This window comes from Urocitellus parryii, chromosome X (genome assembly GCF_045843805.1).
Source record: "Urocitellus parryii isolate mUroPar1 chromosome X, mUroPar1.hap1, whole genome shotgun sequence".
NCBI classification, from domain to species: domain Eukaryota; kingdom Metazoa; phylum Chordata; class Mammalia; order Rodentia; family Sciuridae; genus Urocitellus; species Urocitellus parryii.
The window spans coordinates 89,864,141-89,882,865 of NC_135547.1; the positions used below are offsets into that span (position 1 = coordinate 89,864,141).

The 18,725-nt window shown below is 39.9% G+C and overlaps 2 protein-coding genes across 6 annotated transcripts in view; one reads left to right on the forward strand and one right to left on the reverse strand.

Moving 5' to 3' along the window:
- Znf182 (zinc finger protein 182) overlaps positions 1–10,909 on the reverse strand; it is a 36,228-nt gene extending 25,319 nt beyond the window's left edge. The window contains exons 1-3 of one of the 5 annotated variants that reach the window (XM_077794041.1): positions 10,851–10,887; positions 10,405–10,550; positions 9,525–9,583 (exon numbers count right to left, since the gene is read on the reverse strand). In XM_077794041.1, the coding sequence (XP_077650167.1) occupies positions 9,525–9,539 (15 nt within the window). In that variant the 5' untranslated portion in view covers positions 9,540–9,583; positions 10,405–10,550; positions 10,851–10,887. Of the gene's footprint in view, positions 1–1,738; positions 1,759–9,524; positions 9,584–10,404 lie in introns of those variants that run through there. The other 4 variants (XM_077794040.1, XM_077794042.1, XM_077794039.1 and 1 more) reach the window with 4 other exon arrangements.
- A 5,077-nt stretch (positions 10,910–15,986) lies between these two features.
- LOC144250847 (sperm acrosome-associated protein 5-like) lies at positions 15,987–18,563 on the forward strand. Its single transcript, XM_077794045.1, has 4 exons — positions 15,987–16,131; positions 16,549–16,707; positions 18,285–18,363; positions 18,464–18,563. Exons 1-4 carry the CDS (start codon positions 15,987–15,989, stop codon positions 18,561–18,563), a joined length of 483 nt encoding a protein of 160 aa, XP_077650171.1.
- Positions 18,564–18,725: the final 162 nt, after the last annotated feature.

The following is an 18,725-nucleotide window of genomic DNA, read 5'->3' on the forward strand; positions in this document are numbered from 1 at the left end:
CTCCCTGTGGGACAGCTAGATACAACCTCCACATCCTACACAGACTGCACATATGCCACAGTGACCACCTCTCAGTTACAGTGCGACTGCGGGGAACCATGCCTGCTTGCTTTAAACACCCTACTTAGAACTCTCCTGAAGAAAACCCACTTAGGTGATGTACTAGACCCTAGTAAAGGCTTCAGCTCACAGCTTATTCCCTCTTTCTTTTACCCCTCACCCTAGTTGAGCATGTTGTATCATAGATGGCTCATCCCTTCCTGAGAGGCATGCTGCACTCCTCTCTGGGGTCTGTAAGTAGTAAACCACTTCTGATAGATGGGAGGAGGAAGACGCGCCAGGTGCCCAGCCAGACCTTAGGAGGAAGACGCACCAGGCGCCCAGCCAGACCGGAGGAGGAAGACGAAGTCCGGCCCAGCCCCAAGTAAACCACTTCTGATATTTTGTGGGTTTTGTCAAGTTGTCCTTTCTGTATCAACTGAGATACTTGAACATGACTACTTTCCCACTCTCCTAAGAGTGACTATCTTAGCAGAAATAAACTGGACATAGGACAGATAAGAACTACAGAGAATCTGCAGTATAAAGTTTCCTCTAAGAGGGTCACCTGGTCACAGCACAAACACCAGGTCTGGCATTAAGCCATCCACCAGCATAAAGAAAAATCCCAGGAAAGGCACACTGTAAACATCCACCACAATATTCCCCAGACCCCCCTCACTGGAGGGCCGGAGTTTATAACCACTCTTGTAAGAGATCTCAAAACCAAATTAGAGAGCTAAGTATATAGTTCAGTAGGTAGAGTGCTTGCCTTGCATGCACAAGGCCCTGGGTTCAATCCCCAGCACCAAAAACAAAACAAATTTTAAAAAAAGCAAAAATACAATACCCCATGACATAATAAAAGTAAACATTTCCCACAGTTGCAAAGGACTCCCCAAACTCTTAGAATTTACTGTCCTTTGTAGCTCGTGAGATGACTCATAAGTGGCCCTAGAAAGCTTCATGACAGTCACCAGAAAAACTAAGCACATGTCAGGAGGGTTGAAACTTTCAGCCCCACCCTCAGATCTCTGGGAAGAAAAGATAAGCTAGAGATTCAGTTGGTCTCCAACGGCCAATGATTTAATCTTTCATGTCTATGTAATAAAACTTCCATGAAAATTTCTGAATGATGGAGTTAGCAGAGCTTCTGAGTTGGTAAACACACTGAGTTGCTAGGAGAGTGGCACACCAGGAAGGAAGCTCTGTACCTCCTCCTAACTAGCTTTATATAACTCTCCCATTTGGTTCCTGAGTTGTATACTTTATAACAAACCAGTAATCATAATTATAGTGATTTCCTGAGTTTTGTGAATTGTTCTAGTAAATTACTAAACCTATAGAGAATATTATATGGGAACCCCCAAATTTGTAGTTAGCTGAGCAGAAGGGCAGGTAGCCTAGGCACCCCACTTATGGTTGGCATCTAAATTGGGTCAGTTTTATGGGACTAAGACCATAACTTATAGGGCCTACACTAATGCTGGTGTATACATATGAGTTTTGGGTAGACATAATTTAGCCCATAACACCTTAACAAGATTTAAAGCAGCTAACAAAAAATGCTTCAACAATTAAAATTTCTCCTGCAACAAATAAAAACAGGAAATATCAACAAATAAATAGAAGTTACAAAAGAGAGAACCAAACAGAGATTATAGAGCTGAAAAATACAATAAACAAATTACAAACTCACTAAATAGGGTTGGGGGTGTAGCTCAGTGGGAGGGCACTTGCCTATCATTCACAGGCCCTGGGTTCAATCCCCAGCACCTGAAAAAAAGTCAAAAAAACTGTTTAGTGAAGATGGAGATGAAAAAGGACAGAATCTGTGAATCTGAGGATGAATATCAATAGAATTTACTCAATCTATTTTTTTTTTTTTTTTTTTTTTGGTAATGAGGATTGAGCCCAGGGACACTTAACCACTGTGTCACATCCCCAGCCTTTTTAATTTTTTTCTTTAATTTTGAGACAAGTTCTTACAAAGTTGCTTAGGGCCTCATTAAGTTGCCTAAGCTAGCCTTGAATTTGCAATCCTCCTGCCTCAGCCTCCCAAGCCACAGGGATTAGAGGCTAGTACCACCATGCCCAGCCAGTTTATTTTTTTAATATTTTTAGTTGTAGATGGACACAATACCTTTATTTTATTTATTTGCTTTTATGTGGTACTGAGGATTGAACCCAGTGCCTCACATATACTAGGCAAGCAAGCACTCTACCACTGAAACAGATTGAGCTAGGTGCAGTGGTACATACCTCCTATAATCTCAGTGACTCAGGAGGCTGAGGTAGAAGGATCTCTAGTTTAAGGCAGCCTCAGAATCTGAGTGAAACCCTGTCCCTAAATTTAAAAAAAATGAAAATAACTGGGATGTAGCTTAATGGTAAAATGCCCCCATAGTTTAAACCTCAAGACCACAAAAAAATAAATAGAATGAAAAAAAAATGAGCAGAATCTCAGAGGCCCACAGGATTATAACAAAATATCTAATATTCATATTATTGACATCCTAGAAGGAGACTAGAATGTGACTAAAAGGGTATTCAAAGCAATAATGACTGAAAACTTTCCAAATTTGACAAAAGTCATAAACCTACAGATTTAAGAAAATGAGAAAACCTATGGGTTTAGGAGAAATCCAAAGAAATCCTTGCCAACATATGTCCAAACTAAATTTCCGAAAACTAAGTACAAAGAAAAAGAATCTTAAAGACAGCCAGAGAGAAACAACCCTGTAGAGGTTAAAAAATGTGAATGATAGATTTCTCACAGGAAACCAAGGAGGTCAGAAAGAAATGGCTTAATACTTTTCAAGTGCTGAAAACAAAAGCACAGTTAACCAGTTTTGTATCTGGCAAAGTTATCCTTCAGGAAATAAGGAGAAATCAAGACATACTCAGAAGAAGGAAAACAAAGAATTTGTCACTGACAGACCTATTAAAAAAAAAAAACTACCTATAACAGGCATGATAGCATGTGCCTATAATCCTAGCAATTGGGGAGGCCAAGGTAACTTACCAAAACACTGTCTCAAAAAAATAAATAAGGGCTGGGGATGTGGCTCAAGTGGTAGCGCGCTCGCCTGGCGTGCGTGCGGCCCGGGTTCGATCCTCAGCACCACGTACCAACAAAGATGTTGTGTCCGCCAAGAACTAAAAAATAAATATTAAAAAATTCTCTCTCTCTCTCTCTCTCTCTCTCTCCCCTCTCTCACTCTCTCTCTTTAAAAAAAAAATAAATAAATAAATAAATAAATAAATAAAAGAAGAAGAAACATAAAGGAAGTTGTCCAAACATAAAAGAAGTGATAAAAGAATGAATTTCTGAGCATTAGGTAGGAAGAATAATAGAAAGAGCAGAAAGATGATTGACTAATTATAAATACATGCAGAGGAGAGAGGGAATTAGAGGCAAAAATGGAGTGGAGGGGAATTAAATCAATCAACATTTTGCTATTCACATCCTTTTTATATTCTTCACTATTTTAGATTTTTGTAGAGTACATCTGTTCCATTGTAAATGAGAAAATTTATATTTCTTTTATAAAGAGCAGCAGAAGAGAAAATGCTTGGGATCAGTGTCATTTCACAATGAAAATAGAATTTAAAAAGATTCCTAAGCACATGGCCAACCCACCCACTGCTTGCCACATCTGCCTGGCAGCTCAGAGATTGGCAACTGCAGAAGTAAGGAGAAGCTGAGGTAACAGCATAGTACAGTGCTGTCTGGTTGATCTGGAACATACAGGCATGTACACAGGGACAGTGGGCAGCAAAGTACAGCACAGCATTGGGGTATGTGGTCCCAAGTAAGATGAAGTAAGTACATTCCACACTGTCTCTCTCTCACTGAATACAAGCATAAAACCTGGACAGAATGCATTAAGTGGCAATCTGGTAATTCTGAAAAGTAAAAACAAAAACACAAAGTAGAGGAAAGAAGCCATATGTGCCATATGTGGTGATGTACATCTGTAATCCTAGAGACTCAGGAGGCGGAGGCAGGAGAATCACAAGTTCAAGGCCAGACTCAATTAAGGGAAAAGCCTAGACTTTGAAGTGCTACCAAATTCATTTCGAGTTTGCCACTGATTCTGTGGTTTTTCCCTGGCCCAAGATAAAGTCAGCATGGAGCCAAGAAGATAGTAAAGAATCAGAAAGAGCTCAAGAACCAGGCATGGTGGTGCACTCCTATAATCCCAGTGACTTGGGAGATTGAGGCAGGAAGATCACGAGTTCAAAGCCAGCCTCAGCAACTTAGCAAGGCTCTGAGGAACCCAGTGAGACCCTGTCTCAAAATAAAACATAAAAAGGGCTGGGGATGTGGCTCAGTAGTTAAGCACCCCTGGGTTCAACCTCTGGTAGAAAGAAAAGAAAAGAAAAGGGAAAAGAAAAGAAAAGAAATCTCATGAAGCAACTCTCTAGATCGGCTTGAAGAGTGGTAAGGAAGCTCCTAATGCTCAAAGAGTGGGGGAGGAAATCCATTTTTCTTTTTTCCCTCCTTTCTCTCACACCCTAGGCAGCAGAAAATCCAGCAGTAGCAGCAGCAATAATAGCTACAACAGGACCTGCAGTACCAGTAGACTCTGACCATCATCTAAAACCCAGACTCTGATTTGAAGCTCTTAGTCCCAAGAGAAACTTCATTATTTTTTGTCTTCTGTATCTGCAACTTGTGTCCATCCATGGGCATAGCTGGGGTAAGTGTGCAGTCTAGTAAAAAACAAAAACAAAAAACATTTCTCTATAAGATGGACAAAAAGGGGGAAAACAGGGAACTAGAAAATTCACAGGAAATCATGGGGAGGAAGAATTCAGGAAAGAAACCCCATAACATCATGTATCAACTCCTGGGCTCATTCTCAAACTGTGCATTTGTGGATCTACTCTAAAACAAAAAAGTAAACACTTTTGAGAACTGAACTAAGGGACAAACCACTGCCTACATCCCAGAATGTCTGTTATGAGGTTTAAAAACTAAATAAACATGGAAACCACAAACTACAGAAGACTGATTAGAACTTGTAGCCTGAACTCAACTGGGTCAACTGCCTATGGCAAATCAAAATATCAACATTCTCCATATGACTTAAACAAACCCAGTGTCTCATAATATCACATTAAAATATGTAGGACATATTCCAAAATTACATGGCACACAAGAAAATCTCAACAGTCATGAGAAAAAAAAAACAGATACCAACATCAAGCAGATATAAGTGTTGGAATCATTTGAGAAAGTCTTTAAAGCAGCTATTATAAAAAACACCCAGGCTGGGGATATAGCTCAATGGTCGAGCAGTTTCCTACCCTGCATGAGGCCCTGGGTTTGATCCCCAGTAACATACATACATACACACACACACACACACACACACACACTACCCAAGAAGTTAGACCAACCTTCTGGGAACCACAAGAAAACTAGAAAGTCTCATCAAAGACACAGAAGATCTAAAGAAGAACCAAATGGAAATTTTGAAACTGAAAAAGATAATAACCAAAATAACCTCCTACTAGAAAGGGCTTAATAGCCCAATGGAGATAACAGATAAAAGAGTGAATAAGCCTCAAAGTAATCAATACAATTTAACCAATCTGGAAAACAAAAATACTGGAAAAATGAATAGTGCTTCTAAGACCTGTGAGATAACACCAAATTTAGGTTATTAGAGTTCCAGAAGAAGAGAAAGGATAGTTCAGAAAAATACTTGAAAAAAAATTTCCTGACCACTTTCCATATTTGGCAAAAACCTGCATCTGTAGGTTCAAGAGGCTCAGCAATCCCCAAACGGAAAAAACCCACAAGAAATGCACAACCAGACACATCATCAAACTGCTAAAAACTAAGGACAAAGGACTACATATATAGTAACAGAAAGATAACAGGAAGACTAGACACTTGGAAATTAAACATCATTCTTCCAGGCTGGGGTTGTGGCTTAGTGGTAGAGTACTCACCTGGCATGTGTGAGGCATTGGGTTTGATCCTCAGCACCACATTAAATAAATAAATAAATAAATAAATAAATAAAGTTGTGTCCATCTACAACTAAAAAAAATTTTTTTAATTATTCTTCCAAATAACACATATAATCAAAGAGGAAGTATTATTGAAAATTTGAAAGTAATCTGAACTGAACAAAAATGAAAATATACAAAACTTTGTGGGACACAGTTAAACCACTGCTTAGAGAAAATCTTATAGCATTAAATGCATGCATTGAGAAAAGTTTTAAACCAATAAAGTAGCCAAGATATATGGGCTGGAGTTGTGGCTCAGCGGTAGAGTGCTCGCCTAGCATGGGTTCAATCCTCAGCACCACATAAATGTAAAATAAAGATATTGTGTCCACCTAAAACTTAAAAAATAAATATTAAAAAATAGCCAAGATAATAGAATTAGCCTAGGTATCTGCCAATAGATAAATGAATAAATCATAAATAAATATATAAGTGTGTATACATATGTGTGTGTATATATAGACATATAAGTATACACACATATGTATATATAGATACATAAAGTATAAAGGTATATAAAGTATATATTAATGCAAAATGGATCATAGAACAAAATATAAAACCAAAAACTAGTAAACTTACAGAATAGGAGAAAATCTTCATGACATTAAGTAAGGAAAAAGTGTTCTTAGATCTGATACCAAAAGCACACTCCATATAATAAATAATTTATACACTGGACACTTTCAAAATAAAAAAAAAATCTTGCTCTGCAAATAACACTCTTAAGAGAATTGAAAGGACAGGCCACACATTTGGAGAAAAGACTTACAAACCATGGGACTGACAAAGGGCTTGAATAAGGAATATATAAAGAACTCTCAAACCTCAACAGTAAGAAAACAATCCAATTTTCAAAAGGACAAAACCTTTTGAACAGATACATTATCAAAGAGGACATACAAAAAAGTAAATAAGCATATATAAAATGTTCAATATACTTGGCTATTAGGGAAATGCAAATTAAAACCATAATAAGATACTACTACATGCCTTCTAAAATGACTGAAACTTTTTTAAAATACTGAATATACCAACTGCTGACAAAAATGTGCCAACTGAAATTCTTGCATACTGCTTATGGAAATGAAAAATGGGTCAATGGCTCCAGAAACCCCTTTGGCAGATTCTCAAAAGCTAAACATACACTTACTATATGACCCAGCAATTCATATTTACTCTAGAGAAATGAAAACATGTTTACACAAAATCTGAATGTTTAAGTAGCTCTACTTATAACTGCTCCAATCTGGAAATAGCCCAAATGTATTTCAAAAGATGAATGGATAAGTAAGCCATAGAACATCTATACCATGAATTCAGCAATAATAAAAAAAAGAACAATTAATAACACACACAACAATTTGGGTGAATCTCCAGAGAACTGTGTTGAGTAAAAAGAAAAAAAAAGTCCAATCCCAAAATATTATGTACTATATGATTCCATTCAATTCTTTTTCTTTATTTTTATGTTACTGGGGATAGAACCCAAGGAAGTTTTACCACTGAGCTACATCCCCAGTCTTTTTCATTTTTTTTTTTATTTTGAGACAGGGTCTCAGTAAGTTGCTGAGGGTATTGCTAAATTGACTTTGGCCTCAATCTCACAATTCTCCTGCCTCAGCTGCCAAGTTGCTGGAATTACAGGAATAAGCCACTGCACCTGGTTTGTATGATTCCATTTAAATCATGTTCTTGAAATAACAAAGCTTCTGAAATAGAAAACATACTAGTAGTTGCCAGGAGATTAAGAATGGGTGTGAGGAGAAAAGCTCTGAATGTAGCCTTGAGGGAGCCTTGAAGTAATGAACTATTCTGTGCCTGATCATATTTTTAAAAATTTTTTTAGCTGTTGATAAACCTTTATTTTATTTATTTTTAAGTGGTGCTGAGGATCCAACCCAGTGCCTCCCACATGCTAGGCAAGTGCTCTGCCACTAAACCACAACCCCAGCCCATGCCTAATCATATTAATATAATATCCTGATTGTGATATTATACTTGTTTTGAAATATGTTATCATTGGGGGAAATGGGAAAAGGTACACGGGACCTATCTATATTATTCTTCAAATTATATGTAAATCAATCACCTCAAAAGGAAAAGTTTAATTTTTAAAAAAAGGTTGCACTAAGCTGGGCATGGTGGCATACAACTTTCATCCCAGCTAATCCAGAAGATGATGGAAGACAATCATTTGAGTTTAGGTGTTCAAGACCAGCCTGGACAATATAGTGGTATCCACCTCAAAAAAAAAAAAAAAAGGAAACAAAGAAAGGTTACAGAGCATATGGCCCCATTTAAATGACACTCTTGAAAAGACAAAACTATAGTGACACAGAATGGATCTGTGGTTGGCTAAGGTTATAGGCAGGGGGAGGATATGACTATAAATAAGTAGCATGAGGCAGTTTTTGTGGTGAAGAAACTAGAACCTGTAGATTAGTTACACCAATCTGCATGTATTAACACTTATCAACTGACACAAATGCAAAATCAATGTTAAGTTAATTTAAAAGATAAAAAAATGAAAGAAAAAAAGATGGTAGACTATGGCTATCTGTAGACTTTGTGTCTTGGCCAAAAGAGAACTGAAAGTCCAACTGAGAAAATTACTTCAGGAAAGTCATTTGAAAGGCAGGTTCCTTAAGAGATTTCATTCCTAATTTATAATATGACCATATCTCCAGCTCACTTAGAAATGGGAAATATCTACAGGAAATCAGGAACGTTATTTATCACCAGGTTGTGGTTAAAGATAATTCCACATGACAACTGAACCAAAAAATGCCCTGAAAAGCAATTCCAGGAAACCCTGGCTTCTCCTGAGGCCTTTCTATGCTCTCTCCTGATGAATAAGGTGAATCAAGGAACTGGTTATATTTCCCTTTGGCTGCCCGAAGACTCAAAGAGAAACCAGCAGCTCAACACTAATACAGATGGCCCCTGACTAAACATGATCTGACTTGTGATTTTTCAACTTTACAGTGATGCTAAATCAATACATAATCAGTAGAAACCATACTTAGAATTTTTAATTTTAATAATTTCCTGGGCTAACAATATGTAAAACAATACTCTCTTCTGATGCTGAGCAGCAGCAGTGAGCCATAACTCCCAGTCATGTGATCAAAAGGGGAAGCAACGAATACTCCACAGTGTACCATGTTGCCAAGCTATGACGCTGAGTAGATTAGAAGTATTAAATGAATTTTCAGCTTTATTATGAGTTTATCAGGATGTAACCCCATCACAAGTCAAGGGACATGTCTGTATCTGTTACCCTGAAGTCCTCCAAGTATATACATTCTAATTAGCCTTGATCTTCTGTCTCTCATTTTCCCTGATCCTAGTCCTCATTCACAAATAATTTTCTATTTCATGGTAAAGATTCCTATAAATCTCATCATATCTATAGTTAAAAAGAGAATGGAACAAACAGATAACATACTTACCTGGGGTTTGGCCATTTCCTGCTGTTCTTGGGAAAAGGCAGAGATGTGTGAAAATTGAGCTGGAAGAAGTAGAGAAGGGTAGAGCATATGAGGACCCCATTAGGCTTGGAGTAGCAGAATTATCCTCCTAGAAATCCCCTCACATAAGCTAGCAATGAAGCTGCTCTGTGGAAGAGTATATGGTTTTAATAATGACCAGTATATTTTTGACTTTTTGTGTGAACATTGAGCACAAAGGCTTTTATTACATATAATAAATTGTACCCCAATCCAGAACTTGTATTCACTTAATGAGATAATTTATCATAATGTATAATTTCTCTGTAAGTAACTTCATTTGGGCATTGAGTTTAATAATGCCAAACTTAAAACAATCCCATGTGACCCATAAGAGAATAATAAGTAAATATTAGCAACAAAATTTAAAATGGAAGTATTCACTTTTCTGTGTATGTTGCGGTAGACATATCTCAAAAGTTTAAAAGAATGTTATAGAAGAAATCTAAAGCTGCATTACAATAAATTTCTAAATAAAAATAGATTATAAAACTGCAGAAACCTATCTTAAAACTATAAAAGTTTAAAAAGGCATACACATATATGTTTAAGAACAGACATAAATGTGATGGGGGGGGCAAATCAGTTCTTTTTTTCCTTTCCTCTATTTCCCAATTAATCTGTAATTCAAAAGTATTATTTATTAAATGTCACAAAAAAAACACTGAACTTTAGAACTACCTATTATCCAAATGACATTTTACCCCTAGCCCCCTCAGATCCTGCAGCACCAGGCCCCGCCCACCCCTCCCAGCCCCCAAACTGTGGAGAAGGCCCACTGTTAGGTAAGTCTTCTCAGGTGGCTCTTCTTCCTTCTCCTCACCTCACTGGGATAGTCTTGCCCAGGACCCGAAAAGAGGCCTTCAGGTGCAGGTCACTTCTCCTGGCGCTTTCACACCAGGCCCCTACTCAGGGTTTGGGCGAGGGGAGAGGGACAGAGGGAGAGGCAGGGCGCACCTAACGAGGGGCCTGAGGGATACGCAAGAACCCTAAGTATAGGTCACTATGCTGGAAAATGTGTAAATGTCAAAGTTTAATAGGCCCCACTCTATCCTAACTAGCCCCATAACTTTGTCCACCAATGAGCCCCCAGACCCTCATTCACTGACTTCTCGGTTCCCCATCACTCAACCTATAAACCCCCGTATCAATGACCCTCATAAACCTCCCTTCACTCGTCCCCCAGAATCCCCCATCACTTAGCCCAAGACCCCCAGCAAACGTCCGCTCAACCTCACTGTCTTTCTCGTCAACTGATTTTCTGCTTACTGTTGAAGAGACCGTTACAAGAACTGGCCCCGACAAGCACTTCCGCTTCTGAACCAGCTCTCCGGCACCGTAGCCTATAAAATCTACAGCGAACGGTTCTGCGCACGCTCAGTAATGCCTTTGAGACCACATCTGCCAATAGTCAACATGGGGCCGCGAAGGTGTTGGGGTCACAGCGCAAGCGCAGAGGAAAGGCGGCTGTACAGGTGACGTCACCGTTCCAAGGCGAGATATTTATGCCTACAGCGTCTCTTCTCCAGGTTCGCTGTGCAGAGGTGTTTACTTTGTTCTGCGGAGGCCAGCATTCCAAGATTTCAGACACCAATACACTTATGGAAGGGCAGGGAGGACAAGTGCCCAATTAAGGAAAAGATTTTAGCGGCCGGGAATTTTGTGTCTTGAATTCAAAGGTCAGCAACGGTGTTGCCGGTGTAATTGCAGGATATGGGGCGGAATGTTCTGCGTACACAAAGACTAAGAGGGTAGGGAAAAGCCACTGGCTCCATCCAGTGGCTAGGGCTGGAGTTTACATATTAGCTTTTGAAGAAGATAGGAAAGTACACAGACCACAAGCTGAAGAATGAACAGTGTTGTGGGACGCAAACAAACACACACCGTTGGTGAATGGGCTGTATTAGTGACTGACAGGTTCCTTTCTCTGAATGGGCAGAGGCATTGTTAGTGTGTTGGGAGTTAGGAATAGGGTTTATAATCTCATTCTCTAGATAATGGGGAAACTGTTAAGAGGGATCGGATTTTTAAAAGACCAATATGAAGCAATCTAGTCTTGTATTTTAAGGCTAAAATTACATGTGTATATTTCATTCATTTTTTTTTTGCCCTATTAGAATGTGACCTCCGCAGGGATATGCCTAAACACCTCCTCTGTGCCCAATAGTGTTCTAGATATTGGGAATGAAGCCAGGAAAAAAGATAATAACATGATGTGGACACCTTGAGTTCAAACCCCCACCCACCAGCTGTGTGATATAAGGCACGACTGTTTACTTCCCTGTACTGTGTCCTCATCTATAAAATAAGGATAATGACAGTGCCTATCTCATTAGGGTTGAGGTGACAAATGAGTTGATATTGTAAAGGGTTTAAAACAACACCTGGCACATAGCAAGTGCTATGTCGGTGTTTATTATTATATAAATAAAATCAGATGTGTATATATATAAACTTCTTAATAAGAAAAAATAAAATAAGATGAATGGCAAACTGCTTTGTGAGCAGACTGTAAAGAGCAAGGGTGGAAACAGTGAGATCAATGAGGAGGCTCCTAGCAATAGGCATAGGAAATGACTAACTCATCTCTTGCATGGTGGGCACTGTGTGACGTGCATGACATGAACTCAATTATCACAACAGTCCCATGGCCCCCACTTGTGAGATAAGGCAAAGGTCACACAAATTCTCAAAGTCAGATTTATAACCTCCACGTAGTAATATTATTCTTTTGTTTATTCAATATTTTGTTTATTCAATATTTCATAGAAGGTATCTGAGGAGCTTCACTCTAAAATCAGTAAAACCAGCCTGGAAATGAAGCTTCCTAGCAAACAAGGCAAAGAGGAAGCAGGAGTAAAACTCAGATTTCTTGTTCTCTGAAGTATCAGCACCTCCAGTATAAACATTGTCCACTCTTTAACACATTCAGGGGTGGAAAATAGGAAGCGCTGAACCTTTAGGATCATCATAGTTTGGTCTCTTTCAGCCTTGCACTTTTATCCCTTACCACCTTGCACTCATGAGAGTGTATACACACACACACACACACACACACACACACACACCTATGAAAGCAGGGAAATCCTTTGGGGTTGGTGGAAATTGAGATGTGCTGATTGTGGGCTCCAGAAATGTTTATGAGCCAGTGATATTGCCCCTCAGAAACTTTCCCAAGGTCCACAGCACACATCCATAAGCTACGTGAGGCCAGATTTCCTGCTGCAGAGCCAGAACTCCCACTCTCTATTCAGGGCATCCTCTACCATCAGTCCCTACAGGTGCAACCTCCTCATACAGTAGTCTAGGCAGCAGGTGGCCAAGTGAAAGGGTATGGGAGATTGACCGGTAAGTGGTCCCACTACAGGCTCTGTATGGTGTGGTACCCTCACCCAAAGATAAGGGAAAAGGCCCCCCACCTGGCTGTTGAGCTCTTAAGATATATCTTATCAAAACCATGAAAGTGTTGCCAATTTTTAAAAAAAAATTTGTAGTTGTAGATGGACAGAATACCTTTATTTTATTTGTTTATGTGGTGCTAAGGCTCGAACCCACTACCTCACGTATGCTAGGCATGCACTCTGCCTCTGAGCTACAGCTACAGTCTGCTATTGCCAATATTTAATAGTTGTTTAGGACCAAAAGGAAGCAGTGAAGTTGGCAGAAAAATAGCACAGAAGGAGTCATGTCTCTGGTGACATTGAAGTCAACACATTAGCATTGAACTGCCTTGCCTCCAAGAAAGTAATCCCCTTACCTCCTCTTGAAGTCAAGGACATTTTTAATGGTGTTGATTCGTGCAGCCAAACTAATCCTGAACAATATATCAGACTTTTCTGTTCAGCCAACGTGAGTCAGTAAACAGGATACATGGCACTGGTGAGCCAATATGAATAATGGCGAATGAAAGTCAAATTGGGAGTGAATTGGGTCAAGGAGAGAGGCAAAGTGTAATGGAATGAAAGTGAATGAGCAGCAGAGAAGAGTGCATGAGGAGAGATGTGCATGGGCAGAGTAAAGGAATGACCATGGACTAGATTTTGAATTACATTGATATTATGGATGAGACTGAATATGTGATGAAAAAGTGAAACACAGTCTAATTAAAGAAAGGTAATAGTGGATGTAGACTGAGTGAATAGGGCAAAGAAAGTTGGTAAATGCGAATAGAATTGATAGAAATGCTAAGGATTAGAGTGTGACTAATGGTTTATGAGACACAATATGATTGGAGAGGTGAATTTAGAGGGAAAGTAGGAGAGAATTGGGGTAATATGGAACTCAGAGAGAAGAGTGGGGTGCACAAATGGAAAAAACAAGAGTGATTAGAGTCCAGTTTGAACAGAGATACTATAAGGGAGAAGGAAAGTGACTAGAGGTGAGTGGGGCAGGCTGAAATTGGATAGGGGTAATGCAGGGTAGTGACCTGGATCCCAGTGTGAATCAACAGATGTGAATATACATGAATGGTGGGCAGAATGAGAAGGATTGGAAGTAAAGAGCAGAAGGTAAGTAAATGTGGATATTGTGAGGCAAAAAGAGAGGAGATAAGGGCTGGGGTTGTGGCTCAGTGGTAGAGTGCTTGCCTAGCATGTATGAGGCACTGGGTTCAATCCTCAGCACCACATAAAAATAAATAAATAAATAATAAAGGTATCGTGTCCATCTGCAACTAAAAAAAATTTCTTTAAAAAAGAAGAGGAGATAAAAGTCACATGGTCCACCCAGGATAAGTAATCAGTGTAACATCAGGCCCAATATGGGCAAAAAGTGGTGAATTCAAGGCAAAGTATGACTGAATAGGGTTACTGGGGCAGAGAAGGAGCAACTAGACATGAATCAGGAGCAGAAGTGAGAAGAGGGTAATAGGGGTTACATTGGAAATGAATTTAAATGAATGAGGCATTTAGGAAAAATGAAAGTAAGGGGAGCTAATGAAGAGGAAATTGAAAAACAATGGAGATGACTGAGCATAGAGTGAGTTCAAATGGGTAACATGAGCTAGTGTTTGGGAATGATACTTCACAGAGTTCCAGGAAAGGGGGCCGATGGGGGTAGCATCTTGGAGAATACAGGTAAGGAAAGGGCAGAAAGGGATTGAGTGAGTGGAGGAGATAATGAGGCCGGGAGTCAATGAACAAAGCTGAAGGATGGGGCACCAAAGTGAATAGGAGTCAGTTGGTGCAGTGCCAGGAAGTAGAGGTGAAAGTAGGAAATGAGTCTGAGTGAGAGTGAATGGAGGTGAAGAAAGAATGTGATTTGAGAACATTTGGACAATGATAAATAAATGGGTCAGGGAATTGTGGTAAAAGGAAGCCCAGTGTGAGTGAACATAATTAGATGAGAGTATAAGTGAACTGGGAAATAAAAGACCAAGAATGAAGGTGAAAAAACAGTTGAATGTGAGTATGTGTGCGTAAGATATCATTTGTAATATGTGATGTGGGACAGAGTGTGATTATAATTGGAGAAGATTCTAGTAAGTTAAGATGGAACCACACAGTGAATACAGAGAGGTATAGGAAGTGCCAAAGATGAGTGTTATGGTTTAAATGTGTCCCCTCCAAAATTCAGGTGTTAGAAACTTAATCCCCAAGGCAACAGTGTTGGAAAGGAGGTCATTTGAGGAGGTGTTTAGGTCATAAGGGCTTTGCCCTCATGAATGAATTAATGCAGCTCTGAAAAGGGCTTTCAGGAACTCTTTCTGGAGACTACAGCAAGAAAACTGTCACAAAATATCATTGCCTTGATCTTAGAATTTCCCAGCTGATAGAATTGTGAATTTCTATTCTTTTTAAATTCTCCAGTCTCAGGTATTATGTTATAGCAGCACAAACAGACTAAGATAATGAGTAAATGGAGGTAATGGGGGCAGAGCATATTCTGTAGAGGATGAGAAATCAGAGGTGGTAATAGGCACAGCGTGATGAATACCACTGATCAGTCAGCAGACTGGGAAATAGTGGTGAATGGGACTAGAATGAATGGAAATGGAGGTAACCAAGTTATAACACATAGGTGTTGAGAGTAGAGTGGTACAGCATTAAGAAATTTAGGGGAATGTGGGTCCAGTGTGAGGCTTAGTATTCAAGTTAGACTGTCTGTATTTGGTGTGTTGCCAACCCTTCTCTCCCTGCATCTTTCTGACACCACTGGGTTTCTCTTTTTGTCTCCTTCCATCTCTGTCAGTATCTTTATTTTTCTTTGTGTGTCTCTTGGTCTCTAGGAGAATTGGCATTGGGGAAAGTAGTGAGGTGCCCAGACCTCTAGCTTCTATGTTCCAGAATATATCACTTAGACCAGTCAGTGCTCATAGAGCTCAGAGTTCCAGAATGCCCCTAGTTCTGAACACCACAGGGTGAATCTGGAGCAAGGCATCAGCTACAAGGGCTTGCGGGTGTCATAATGTTGGCTTGGGGCACTGTGTTAGTGATCTGGGCCACACTGATCGTTGCCAGTGTGGATGCCAAGATTTATGAACGTTGCGAGCTGGCAAAGAAGCTGGAGAAGGCAGGCCTTGATGGCTACAGAGGCTACCAAATTGGAGACTGTGAGACTCTATTTGCCCCAAGTCCCTTCCATACCCCAAGCCATTAACCACACTCAGACCCAGGCTTCTCTTGTCATTTTTCACCTCTCTGGGTCAGGGCCTGACCTCTAGTTACTTTCTAACTGTGATGAGTGGTTTAACTCAACTCTAATGTCATAAACTCAGTCTCTATCATAAACACCATTATTACTGACCATATCATCACCACTGTTGTCACCATGAATACCATCACTACCACCATCACTGATATCTCACCCAGAATCATCAGCATCAACACCCCACCACCAAACCAAGATCATCAGTCTCACAACTAAGATGACAATCATCCCCATTGTCACACCCATCCTAGCCATTCTTATTCCTGGACCCTATGTCTGCCTCCTACTTCTTATCTCTCTCTTTCTCTCTCTGTCCCAGGGTTGTGCATGGCACACTACGAGAGCGGCTTTGACACCTCTTTCGTGGATCACAATCCCGATGGCAGTAGTGAATATGGCATTTTCCAGCTGAACTCTGCCTGGTGGTGTGACAACGGTGTCACACCCACCCAGAACCTCTGCCATATGGATTGTAGTGGTAAGGCAAAAGTATGAATACAAGATCCCTAGTGCCTGGCCCTACATGCCACACACAAAAAAAGGCAAGATTATCTAAACTGTAATCTCCTACAAATGTAGAAAAATTATGGGAAAAGGAAGAAAGTTGCCTGTGTTGTTTGAGACACCATCCTAAATCCTTAACCAGACTACAATGACATGTTGCCTAGGTCTAGAGAATGCAGAGCCCTTGAATCTGACCCAGAGTGGAGGCTACAGTTTTTTGAGACTCTGGAAACAGACAATTCAGTGTCATGTGAAATAGATGGGGAGACTGTTCTGATTTGGAGTTGAGGTTGTATAGGCCCCAAGGGAAGAAGCAGATGATTGGAAGTAGGAACAAAAACAAACTACCAGGGCTGAGGATGTAGCTCAGTTGGTAGAGTGGTTGCCTCACATGCACAAGGTCCTGAGTTCAATCCCCAGCACTGCAAAAAAAAAAAAAAAAAAAAAAAAAAAAAAAAAACAACAACAAAAAAAAAAACTACCAATGTGTAGAAATGAGAGAACTTTCCAGATGAGAGTGTTGTGATGGTCAGGACAAAATAGAATAGCAATGAAGTTGTTTGAGGATTGTCCTGAATGATGGATGAAGTTGTCCAAGACAGGCCAAAATGGAGACTAACTTATTTGGAGCCAACCCAAATGAAGGTTTAGATTGTGTAAATCCAGTCAACATAGCAGAAGAGGTCACCGATGATTGGCCAGATTGAAGGTTGAGATGATCCAGGACTGGCTACCATAGAGCTTGAGGTTGTCTAAGAGTAAATGAATAATGAATTTTTTTCAAAGCTGAATAAAATTAAGGTTAAGGTTGTTCAGTGTGACAACATGGAAATTGCAATAATCCAGGATAACTAAAAGGGAGGTTGAAGTTATTTATAACTAGTCAAAATGGTAATTGAGATTGTTTAGGATGGTCAACATGGCAGTTGAGATCATTAACAACTAGCTAAATGACAATTAAAAGTCATCCTGGTCCAGCCAACATGGAAGTTGAGATTATCTAGGACAAGGTACTATGGTGGCTGTGGTTGAACAGAACTAGCCAGTATGGAGGTTGGGGTCATTCATAACCAGTCAAAATAGGAATTGGATGTATCTAGGACCTGAAAACATACTGTTTGAAGTCACTAGGAATGACCAATATGACAGTTAATTATCTTCCCAATCAGCTGGTTCAGGTGATGCTAGACCAGCCAGTATTACAGTTGAGAACATTGTTAACTGAATATAATGACAGTTGAAGTCATCCAGACTTGGCCAACGAGGAATTTGAGGGAGTCTGGGATGAGCCAATAATGGTGACTGAGGTTACTCATAACCTGTCAATGTGATACTTAAAGCCAACCAGAGTTAAGGTTGTACAGAACCAGTCAACAGGGCACTTGAAGTAATTTATAACCAGCTAACAAAAGAGTGGAGGTCATCCACAATCAGCCAATGTAGTGGTTGATGTAATTCAGGCCCCAAGGAATCTAGAAACCCTGGGCCCTCCATATGCTGTCACCCTCTGCCAAGTGCACCAGATCATCATGTTCCTCTCTCACCCCCTAGACCTGCTCAACCGCCATATTCTGGATGACATCTTGTGTGCCAAGCGGGTTGTGAGTGCACCAGGAAGTATGAAGGCCTGGTAAGTTCATGGGACTGTCTGGACCCTGCACAGCCAGAGATAGGGGTATTGCCTCATCAAGTTATCCACTTCATCTTTCCTCCCTCCCTTCATCTCCCAGGGATTCTTGGACCCGGCATTGCTCTGGCCATGATTTATCTGAATGGCTCAAGGGGTGTGAAATATATGTAAAAGAGAACCCAAGGAAACCTGAATCATGACTGGAATTCACAGGGATAGAGATTATCCTTTCCTGTCTTTTTTTTCTTTTGTGGATTTAATAAAGATGATATCTACAAACAGTACAAAAGCCTTTGCCTGATTCTTCATTTTTCCAATCCCTGAAGGTACCACCTTTCAGTCACTTCCCCCATATCTTCACA

What these genes read in the sequence shown, in the direction of transcription:
- LOC144250847 (XM_077794045.1), top strand. Translation starts at nt 15,987, where the DNA reads ATGTTGGCTTGGGGCACTGTGTTAGTGATCTGGGCCACACTGATCGTT. An exon ending in AGGCTACCAAATTGGAGACT is followed by an intron (nt 16,132 to 16,548) that starts GTGAGACTCTAT and finishes TCTCTGTCCCAG; the next exon opens with GGTTGTGCATGGCACACTAC. An exon ending in CTGCCATATGGATTGTAGTG is followed by an intron (nt 16,708 to 18,284) that starts GTAAGGCAAAAG and finishes CTCACCCCCTAG; the next exon opens with ACCTGCTCAACCGCCATATT.